This window comes from Sceloporus occidentalis, unplaced genomic scaffold (assembly GCF_023333645.1).
Source record: "Sceloporus occidentalis isolate IW3139 unplaced genomic scaffold, rSceOcc1.0.p SCAF_88, whole genome shotgun sequence".
NCBI classification, from domain to species: domain Eukaryota; kingdom Metazoa; phylum Chordata; class Lepidosauria; order Squamata; family Phrynosomatidae; genus Sceloporus; species Sceloporus occidentalis.
Genome location: NW_028317068.1, coordinates 1,217,674 through 1,228,580, shown reverse-complemented (window position 1 = coordinate 1,228,580; position 10,907 = coordinate 1,217,674). Strand labels below are relative to the sequence as shown.

The 10,907-nt window shown below is 40.5% G+C and overlaps 1 protein-coding gene across 1 annotated transcript; it reads left to right on the top strand.

The window, feature by feature from the left end:
* The first annotated feature begins 8,365 nt into the window (after window positions 1–8,365).
* LOC149284779 (coiled-coil domain-containing protein 28A-like) lies at window positions 8,366–10,402 on the top strand. The gene is made up of 5 exons (XM_089496202.1): window positions 8,366–8,523; window positions 8,633–8,793; window positions 9,145–9,299; window positions 9,560–9,582; window positions 10,348–10,402. The coding sequence occupies exons 1-5, from the start codon at window positions 8,366–8,368 to the stop codon at window positions 10,400–10,402; spliced, it is 552 nt and encodes a 183-aa protein (XP_089352328.1).
* The last annotated feature ends 505 nt before the right edge of the window (window positions 10,403–10,907 follow it).

The following is a 10,907-nucleotide window of genomic DNA, read 5'->3' as shown; positions in this document are numbered from 1 at the left end:
AACTATAAATTTAGAATACATTTACAATTAGATCAGCATTTTTTTTCAGGAATAATCTACTCACCGTTTGTCAGAGAGAAAGTCACAGTACTTGAAATTGAAATATATGGGGGGAAAAAAAAAAAATTGTCAGGTGCTTCAAAACATAAACATTTGGCAAAAGGTCAAATAGAAGGAAAGAAAGAAAACTCTTTGGGGGGAAAAAACCCTTTTCACTGTAAGCAAGTTGGCACAGTGAAAAAACATGAAAATAAATGTTTCTCAAACAATTATAGAACCCTCAAGCTATCATTTATACTTTTACCCATTTAGTACCAAGAGGTTTTAGTACCCTCATTGATTTGGTTGCCATTTTTACCATATCTTGGTTTAACCAAAGTTTCCCTTTTTGTGTTGGGTGTGCACACTAACAAATCAGTTTGTTTAACTTTCTCAGTTTTTCTGTTTCTTTCCTCTGCATTCATCACACTGTGATCAGCAAGTGGTGTTATGGCAACATATGCAATCAGCAAGCAGGGAAGCAATCAGTAATCCCAGCAGGGTCTAGGCAGATGCTGCTTGGTCTCTCCTCATCTCCTGTCCTCCAGTGACCTTCTGATTTGTGTCAACATTGACACCTACTGGAAGGGAATGCCCCTTCGCACAATCAGACATTCCTTATACACAATGTAACGTCACTAGTGCTGACTGCCATGATCTGTTGGCAGGAAGTCCAGGCTGATCTCCCATATAATAGCAGGGACATGCCCCTGCCGCTTCGTAAAAGTCATGACGTACAGGTAAGTCCTAAAAGGCACCTTGCCTCAACTTTTATGGACATGCCTGTACTTCTATAGAGTAGCAAACAAGTGAATGCATATGACAGCTAAGAGCCCCCTTTAGATTTACACAGTGATGCCCTTGCAAATGCATGGGGGATTAGGAAACAAATTTTCTGTGCAGAACATGTGTTCTTCAAATACCTCTCCTGCCTCATGATATATTTACAATCAGTAAAACATCATGGGGGCTAATGAGACACCCCCCCTACCCCCTTCGCATATCTGGAATGTGCTCCTATGAATACCAGGAGAGCTTTTGTGACTATCACACTTATATGAGCTTGTTGAGCATCTATATTGACAAAATTCAGATTTTTTAAGCACTTTTAATAATTTTACTGACACAGCCAGCAGACAGAAATGAGACGGATCGTGGGAGGAAGTAAGCATTTGCAGGTAAATTCATTGGGGGGGGGCAACTCTCCAAAACTCATGTAATGATTGTGCAAACCTTGCTTTTAATAGGTATGGTTTCCTTCATTGTTTTCTTAAGTGTAAATAAAATAAAACCGAAAAGGTTTTTGTCTACTTTGAACTTGTTTGAAGAAGAATGTAACTGGGAAAACAGCAAATTATGATTTTTTATTATGGGTATTGTCACAATCGGTGTGATCACTGTGGCCTAACTCCTTTATGTATTGACATATATCAATATCAAACTGGGAACCTAACCAAAAAATAGAGAGCATAAAACTTTTTGGTCCAAGTTCTGAAGATTCCTGTGCTACCCCACACATATAGTTAAAATAAAGAGTAAGTGTCTTACTTATCTATTTGTTCTCAAATATGCAACCTCTGCACTTCATGCAGTAAGAACATTGTCAGGTTGGCCAAGCAAAAGGCTAAAGTTCATCTCCATCCACTTGCCGGCTTGTGAATATGTCACCATTTGTCTGGTGCAATTTCTTATAGGCTGTTACCATTGTATGATGTATCAACATAATGAATCTGGCTCGTCATATTTAAAAGTTGTTAACAGCAATCACAGTCCCATCATGCCTAGGTTCCAGCACTTACACATCCATGCTATCACACACACACACACACACTCATTTATTCATATAATCATTAATTCACAGATTCATTCCCTCAATCACACACACTCATTCAAACACCCTCCCCACCCCCTTACCTGTACTGCAGCTCCCTCGATGCCGCTCACAGACTTCAGCAGGGGGCGCGGCCTCCCTCTGCCTTCTCTGCTAAAGCACAGAGGAAGTAGGAAGTCACGTGAACTCCGCTTCCTCTGTGCTGTCCAGAAGACCCTCCCACAAGTAAGTAGCAGGGCTTGAGGTGCGGCTCGTGTAAGATCGGTTGCCGATCTTACGCGGGCCGCACCTCGAGGTCTCGCGGGCCGCGTTTGGCCCGCGGGCCGCATGTTGGACGCCCCTGCCTTATTTAAAAAAAAAAAAAACGTAAAAAAGATTTCGGGCGGCCCCTTGGCTTGGGCCCCCCTGCCGCCGGGGCCCGGTCGCAGTCGCGACCCCTGCGACCCCGGTAGATCCGCCACTGATTGCTGTTTATGTTTATGAGGAGCAGGGTGTTTCAGTGTTCATTTTTTAATGTTTATTATATTTTTTTACATATTGCTTTCTTTTTTTTCTAACTTACGCTCCCTTCAATTTTTTATTTGCCTCAATGTTCTCCCTTCAATTAAAATTACAAAAATAAGGAGTTTTTGTGGTAGTAACTATATGTATTTGAACTAGCCTCTACAGTAGCCACTACATGGAAGTATTTTAACACCTTAAAGACCTGGCTGTTTTTCATTTTTTGTAACCTTTGGGACCAAGGCTTTTTTAACACTTTTGCGGTGCTCGTGGTTAGCTGTAATTTTCTCCTCACCCATTTACTGAACCCACACAAGCTTTATTTTTTTTATTTTTCAGGACAAGAAGGGCTTTCTTCAGATACCATATTGTTAGTAAAAAAATGATGAGAAATGCTCTCACTTTTATTTGAAAAATCTTACTCATCCAAAAAAAATGAAAAAACCTGCTAAATATTTTCTATTTGTTCTGAGTTTAGAAGTACCAAATGTTTGTTTGTTTTTTGCTTTTTTCAGTAAGTTAATGGGCAATAAGTACAAGTAGCGTTTTGCTATTTCAAAACCAATTTTTTTTCCAAATCTGGTCATTCTGCCCCATGTGCTATTTCGGGTATCGTAATGCTGGGATTTTAACCCTTTCCATGCACTAATTCTACTATCACCCTTTGTCAAACTTTGCACTTCAGGTATGGATTTACAGCTCCTGGTGTATGTCACTTTCAAGCAGCAACATCTCCTGAGTACAGTAATACCCCACATGCATGGGTTTGTTGGGTTGTTTGGGAGGTAAAATGCCATATTTGGGAAGTGCGCATTTTGTCAACTTGGAACTTTTACATCTGGTCCTAAGTGGGCCATCTCTGAAGTCGGCTTTTTCAGTTTCCCCATCAAACCATATATTTTTGAAAATGCGATACCTGAGGGTATTTCAAATGGTGGTATTTTAACCCTTTCCATGCACTCATTTTACCACCAGCCTTTTCCCTTCATCCATTGCAACTGGGCATGCAAGTGGCAGATGAGGTTTAACATAGATAAATGCAAACATATGCATTATGGTAAAAATAATAAAAATGCAACCTATACTATGAATGAAATATCCTTGGGGAAAACTACCAATGAGAAGGATTTGGGAATAATGGTAGACAACAGACTTGACAACAGTGCGTAATGCCAGCAAGCAGCTGCAAAGACCAATAAGGTCTTGGCATGCATAAAACAAGGTATTGATTCACGGGAGGAGGATATCATCTTGCCTCTTTACAGGTCAATGGTAAGACCTCACCTTGAATATGTGGTACAATTCTTGGCACCAGGACATTATGGAACTAAAAAAGGTGCAAAGGATGGCTACAAAATTAAGAAGGGGATTGGAAGATGCTAGTTAAAAAGAGACTAAAAAAGTTAAAATTATATACACTGGAAAAACGGTGGCTAAGAAGGGATATAACATTATACATATATATGCAGGGCTCTGAACAGTGACCTGTTCATAAACAGAAATGTACAAAGAACAAGAGGTCGCCCTCTGAGACTGGAAGAGAGGAGATTTCATAGATGACAAAGGAAGGGATTCTTTACAGTACGGAGAATAAAGGTATGGAATTCACTGCCAAGGGAGGTGGTGTTATCAACTACATAAGATGCCTTTAAAAGGGGTCTGGATATTTTTTTTTAGAAAGGCATGACGTATGGGGCTATAAATAGAATTAATATTTTAGAGCTTCTTGATCCAAGGAGAAATCTGATTGCCTTTTGTAGTCAAGAAGGAATTTTTCCCCCGATGGCAGAATTTGAAGTCTAGTTTGGTCTAGTTTTGGGTGGGCCTTTTTATAGAAATAAATTAAATAGACAGAATTGACAGAATCCTCTGCATCCGTGTCTACTGAATAAAGATGAGATCAGTGCCAGGAAGATAATATAGGATAGAATCTTATGTGATTGGATTAGGGTGAATCAAAATAAAAAAGTAATCACACACAGGACACCGGAAGCCACAATTTAGTGCGACTAATCCTTTTCAATAAAATATGCAGATTGAAATAGAGTAAAGCACAAAACCTTTACTTTTTCTCTCACCGATTTGTGGGCCTAGAAAGTTTTGTCCTCTGAAGTGACTACAAATTCAGGAGGGTTTTATCTCTGGATAAGTAACAATGAAATATTCCTACAGAATTTAAAGTGTCAGGAAACAGATGATCAAATACACACACCAGGATAGGCTCTGCCACACCGAGACCCAAACATTGTAGAGGGGCCACACAGCTATCATACCTATTAAACTGCATATGATGGCTGGGGTGTTCCCTTAAAAAAAAAAATTTGACAGGGAGGTGGGAGTGGGAAGTCCCATTTAATGCAAACATCCAATCACATACCATGACCTTTGACTTAACCCCTGCCAGGCATGATCAACCATTCCCATTATGACTTTTATTATTGTGGATGTACCTCAGGGGGAGATGGATTGGACACAGGGGTTTGGATACCTCCTAAGGCAGGGGCGTCCATCATGTGGCCCGTGGAACCTTAGAGGTGTGGCCCGCATGAGATCAGCAGCCAGGATCACAAGAGCCCTGGTGCTTACTTATGGGAGGGTCTATTCTCTGCTCCAGTCCTGCTTCCTCTGTGGGGAGAACGAGGGAGGCTGCGCCCCCTGTTGAAATCTGTGAGCGGCATCGAGAGCTGTAGAGCAGGTAAGGGGGTGGGGTAGGTTGTGTGAATGACTATGTCTGATTGAGGGAATGAATCTGCGAATGAATGAATGAGTGTGTGTGTGATAGCATGGATGTGCAAGTGCTGGAACCTAGGCATGATGGGACTGTGATTGCTGTTAGCAATCACACTCCTATCATGCCAAGTCAGCCAGTACATGCTGAAACCTGGCTAGCTGCCCCCCTTGTGTATTGATGCTGCCAGCAGTATGGGGTCTGCACTTACAGCCACCCTGTACCAGCACGTATTGGCTGACTTGGGATGATAGGAGTGTGATTGCTAACAGCAATCACAGTCCCATCATGCCTAGGTTCCAGCATTTACTGGTTGCCTGGGTATAAAAAGAGTGTGTTTGCTGTTAGCAATCACACTCCTATCATGCCAAGTCAGCCAGTACATGCTGAAACCTGGCTAGCTGCCCCCTTGTGTATTGATGCTGCCAGCAGTATGAGGTCTGCACTTACAGCCACCCTGTACCAGCATGTATTGGCTGACTTGGGATGATAGGAGTAAGATTTCTAACAGCTAACACCAATCTGCTAACAGCAATCACAGTCCCATCATGCCTATGTTCCAGCATTCACTGGTTGCCTGGGTATAAAAAGAGTGTGTTTGCTGTTAGCAATCACACTCCTATCATGCCAAGTCATATTGTTGATTTCTTTTGTCCAATTGTGGTGTGTTACTTTTAATAAAAGTGTGGTTACACACTGAAATTGGACAAAAAATACAATGCCCAGCCAACCAGTACATGCTGGAATCTGTGTATGCCTGAGATTGCTGTTAACAATCATAATATATAATTTTTTTGTACAATTTTGGTGTGTAACTTACTTTTATTAAAAGTGTGTGTGGGGGTCACTTTCAGTTTCGGCTAAGTGAACCCTGAATTTTCGATTTTGGTCCAGAATTTTCATTTTAGTGCATCCTTAAAATAAATAGAACTATTTTATTTTTACTTATCCAGAATCCTGAATTTGTAGGCCCAGAAATCAGTGAGAGGAAAAGTAAAGGTTTTGTGTCATTTACTTTATTTTAATCTGCATATTTTATTAAAGGCCATATTTTCTCTCAGTGAAAAATGAGTGCGGCCCGCGCACGTATACAATTCTGATGAAGTGGCCCACTGCAGAAAAAACTTGGACACCCCTGTCCTAAGGTGAAGCCCTTGGAGGTTATGCTTTAGCTATTACTTATCAAAGAGCTGACAATCTGCATGTGATGCATTCCCAGGTATACAACTTATATAAGTCAGACAAGCAGACGATATTGTTTAAATAACAGCTCAGCACATTCTATTTTGCATTCGTATTATGTAGTCCAGATGCCATAAACGATGCAATACAAAGTTATGTGGTTTTAAATATAAAATATATTTGCTGCAAATAACAGGCGGACTACATGTCCCATAATGCAATAAAATACAACACTACCATATTTGACAAGGGCAGCGGTTTGTTTATGTTTGGTATAAAAAAATATAAAGCTACAGGCATGTTGCACCTCACCAAAAGTCCGCACCCCTAAGCAAACTAATGCAGATTTGCGTGAGGTAATGCCGCACTTCTCCCGCTCGGGGAGATACTTTGCTTTCTTCTTGCCCTTTTGAAACATGTCTACTGTGGCCTCACACGATCAAGCGACGCCCTACGTAGAAGCATTACACTGCACGTCACCTCGTTAAGCATTACCTGTGCCACAACAGGAAGTTATACGCTACAGTGTTAGCTGCGGAGGGGCGTGATGTCACTCAAGTAAATCTTCATCTGGATCGATGTAATGTGGGTTGAAGCACCATGTGATATGATGTCACATAGCAAGTATTGTTTATTGTTTATATCTGTGCGGTTGTTCCCCTTAAATCGTGTGTTGTCAAGTTTATCAGTCTGTTAAAAAGCTGCATAGGGAAAGCTGCATAGGTGTTGGCCATGGTCTGTATATAGTACAAGTAAACTTATTTATTTTGGATGATTTCTGTGGGTTTTTTTGTAGTGATTGTTTCCTGGTTAAAGTATGCAATTGAAGGAATACTAACACTTTGGAGTGGGGCTTGGCAGGAGAGTCAAATGACCTAAGTTATAAAGTACCATCCCTATATTTATCTACACTGAAGGGTTGAGGTGGCCCTGTGTAATACATAGTGTAAGCAGTCACGTGACTCTCATGATAATCTCACTTAATTTACACAGGCCCATCCATGCTGTGGGGTTGGTCTTTCCTAATGTAAAGTAAGGACAATGAAATGAAACTCTTGTAAAGTCTCCTGACAACTCCCTCATTAGTGAATAAACACTAGGGTGTCATGTGATGTTTGTAAATATTATGTAGGTAGTTTGAATATGTCGCATATTAAAGGGGCAGTTGACCGTCTATTATTTAATCCGCTTCTTCAATAATAAAAAAATAAATAAATGCACTTCTGGTAGGTGACGCAGCTACCCTCCTCATCTGCGATCTGGCAATTCTTGTCACTGATTGGCTGCCTGAAGCAGCCAGTCAGTGGCAGAAGAACCCTCTCTAGTAAATCAATAGGAGTGTTTTCTGCACATGTTTACAGGGGTCTGAATAGAGTATATTATTTAAGGATATTAAGTGAATTAGTTTGACTGAAAGTGATATGTGTGATTGTACACAGGTGTGGCAAAGCATGGTTAATATGGTTAAGAGTTGCCACTGGGTTGATGTTTGTTTGTCAATGTGTTTGAGCTTTGAGTACATCTGTGAAAACTGAGTGTATGTTGGCCTCATTAAATGGCGCTTCGCACGGGGCTCCTGAGTGCTTCTGCTATGAAGACTGTTGTAAATACCTGAAGTTAAGTACATTGGTTCAGGGTTACTACTGGTACTGGTAAATTCAGGACCTACAGTGATTTAGGTTTCTCAGTCTAGCCAATACCCCATTCATTTACTAGTGTAATACTTGAAAGTACTCCCGTTTATTTAATTTCCCGTTAGACCTGCTGTGGAACCCTCAACAAACCCGCACAGCAGTTGACTGGTGATGAATATACGCTGTGGCACAGTCAACTGGAGATGTTTGGCCAACACATATAATGCAAACCAAGAAGCTTGATGATGGGGAAAGGGGCAAGTGCAAACAAGGGAATGGCAGACTCCTTCCATGAATTTTCAAAGGAGGCTACATGAAAATTTGAAAGGGCTAGAGTGCCCTTTTAAGCATAAAAATGAAAAGGCAGAAAAAAGCAAAAAAAACTGCTGGTACATAATGTTTGTGATTTTAGGTTAAAATAGACAAAAGAACAAGTAAGGCTTTGCCTCAATGGATGAAAGGAAGATGAAAAGGAGGAGCCCAAAGTCCTCTACCAGTCACCCGCCACCTCTGGTGAATTCAAAGAAAAACACTGTTCCAGTTAGTAGAAGTACCATCTTCTCTAACGCTGTGCCACAGCCAACAAGCCAAAAACCAAAGCTGAAAAGGTAGGTTATAAGCGGGTTGACATAAGAATCTTAACTGTTGTTAGATGTAATCAGGTCCCTTCCATACAGGTTTTCCGGATAGTTTGACTCATGTTTTCTTTTAATGAAGAGCGATTAAAGAAAAATCAAAGTCTCAGGGAGAAGGCAAAGGTGCTGCATCAGCTCCCATCCAGCATTCCTTTCTTACGGATGTGTCTGATGTCCAGGAGATGGAGAAGGGTCTGCTGAGCCTGTTGAATGACTTCCATTCCGGCAAACTTCAGGCATTCGGTAATTATCTTCTCTGCTCGATTACTGGTTTATTCAAGTAGATTACTTGTCATACTTTTAAATACCCTACAACATTTGTTCAGATCTGTACTATATGTGCTGTATGGTGAAAGTTTGGGATCTAGTGATCATCAGTCTGTGGGGTTTAGTATACAAACAATGACTGAATCACACCAGCAAAGGCTGCTTGCTCAGTGTGCAAGCACCAGAGATATAAGGTGTGGGTCCTTGCCGTGCAGGGAGAGCAGTTAACGTTTACATACAAGTTGCCCGGTTTAGTCCTCATCATCATACTCCTAATGTGGAAGTAGAGATTTGTTTCTCTCTTACCTTTTGGTTTAACGTTTTCAGGCAATGAGTGTTCAATCGAGCAGATGGAACATGTGCGTGGAATGCAAGAGAAGCTTGCCCGTCTACATTTGGAGCTCTATGGTGAGCTAGAGGAACTTCCAGAAGACAAACGGAAAATAGCCAGTGACTCCAATCTTGATCGACTTCTTTCTGATGTAAGTTTTAAGGAAGACCAAATGGAAAATCTGAAGGAAAAACTTTACATGAATTATTTAGCCTTATAGGGCAGTCTGAATCATAAATATTCATTGCTGTGGATAGCAATAAATATTCATTGCTGTGGTTTTAGTCTCCACATTTGTGTTGGGATCAATCATGCCAACATGGATTGAGAGTTTTTTGTAGATGGTCTAGATATTTATTTATTGGTAGTTTACATTTCATTTAAATATTCTTTTTTTTTTTTTTTTTACAGCTGGAAGAGCTAAATTCGTCTATGTATCCTTTTATTTTATGTAATGTAAGTACAATTCCCTGTGTTAGTTTTAACTGATTATTGGGGACTACAAAACACTTCCCAGGTTTCTGCAGGGCATCCATCATGAATCTGACACCCTATGCTTTCCTACGGGGACGTGGTGTAGCCGGTGCCTTAAAGGCATGGCTGGTCTGCACGAGGTGAGAGGGAGGTGGGCAATGTTCCATCTAATTTTTCTTAGTTGGCGTGCGCAGAAAATTTCTCTTGTGCAAAAAGTTTCACAGAGCCCACAAGCGCACAGCTTAGAGGGAACACTGGAGGTGGGGATAGTGTATGTGAGTGTGTGTGCTATAGAGTCAGTGTGTATGCGTAAATATGTGTATACTATAGAATCCGCATATATGTATAGTGCTTGAGTCAGTAAGTGTGTGAATGTATAGTACCAGAGTCGGTGTGTATAAGTGTGTGGTGCTAGCGTATATGGGGTTGTTTATGTCACAGTATGGCATTAGCATGAGTGTTTATGTCGGCATATAGTGTAAGAGTGTGTAAATGTATGTTAGTGTATGGCAAAGTTCGACAAACCCCGATTGGTGTTATGGCTGGCTGCCCCAATACTTTTGTCCTTTATTATCTTCTTACACATATCCTTTATGCATCTGCACCTCATTCCGTATCTTACATGCTACAAATCTTATATATATTGAAATACTTCCAGGTTATAAAAATAACCTACTTTTTTTCAGATGGGAACTTGCATGTTTAAACTTAACATTATTTCTCAGACAAAAGCTTCACCTGGCTGATGTCCAAGATATCCCTAAATCTACTACCAACTGAAGACCAGTCATGCTTGCTGTTAAGATCTTCTTTTTTTTTTTTTTTGTTTGTGGAAAAAAAGTATTTATAACATTTTCTTACATCCACTGCCTGGTGAACAAAACAAGAATTCCATACTTCGTGCTATCAAACTACTGAGTCATATCGTTGCCTTCTAGATTTTTACATATCCTACATGAGTACCTCCATGCAGTTTATCAATAGAAACATCCAGAACCCTTTGCATTTTGGTGTATGTATTGCTCTTGTCCCATAGTGGTATTGCTGTGTACAAAGAACATTACTTGACTTGAAGTCCTAGTTTTGCAGTATGTTGTAGGTTACTGAGACATTTCCAAAGGATACTGTATTCCATGCCACATCGGTCCAAATAGAGTACTATGTCCTACACTTTATTGGTCTAAATATGTAAAAACTTAAGTATTTACTTTCCTCAGCAAAGCAGCTGCCTCCGTTATGTGATGAACGGTCCGCTTAGCCTATTTGTTGATGTTTACATGCTGAC

Coding starts and splice junctions, on each gene's coding strand:
- LOC149284779 (XM_089496202.1), top strand. CDS start 8,366: ATGGATGAAAGGAAGATGAAAAGGAGGAGCCCAAAGTCCTCTACCAGT. Junction 9,300..9,559: donor TTGATCGACTTCTTTCTGAT/GTAAGTTTTAAG, acceptor TTTTTTTTACAG/CTGGAAGAGCTAAATTCGTC. Junction 9,583..10,347: donor GAAGAGCTAAATTCGTCTAT/GTATCCTTTTAT, acceptor ATTATTTCTCAG/ACAAAAGCTTCACCTGGCTG.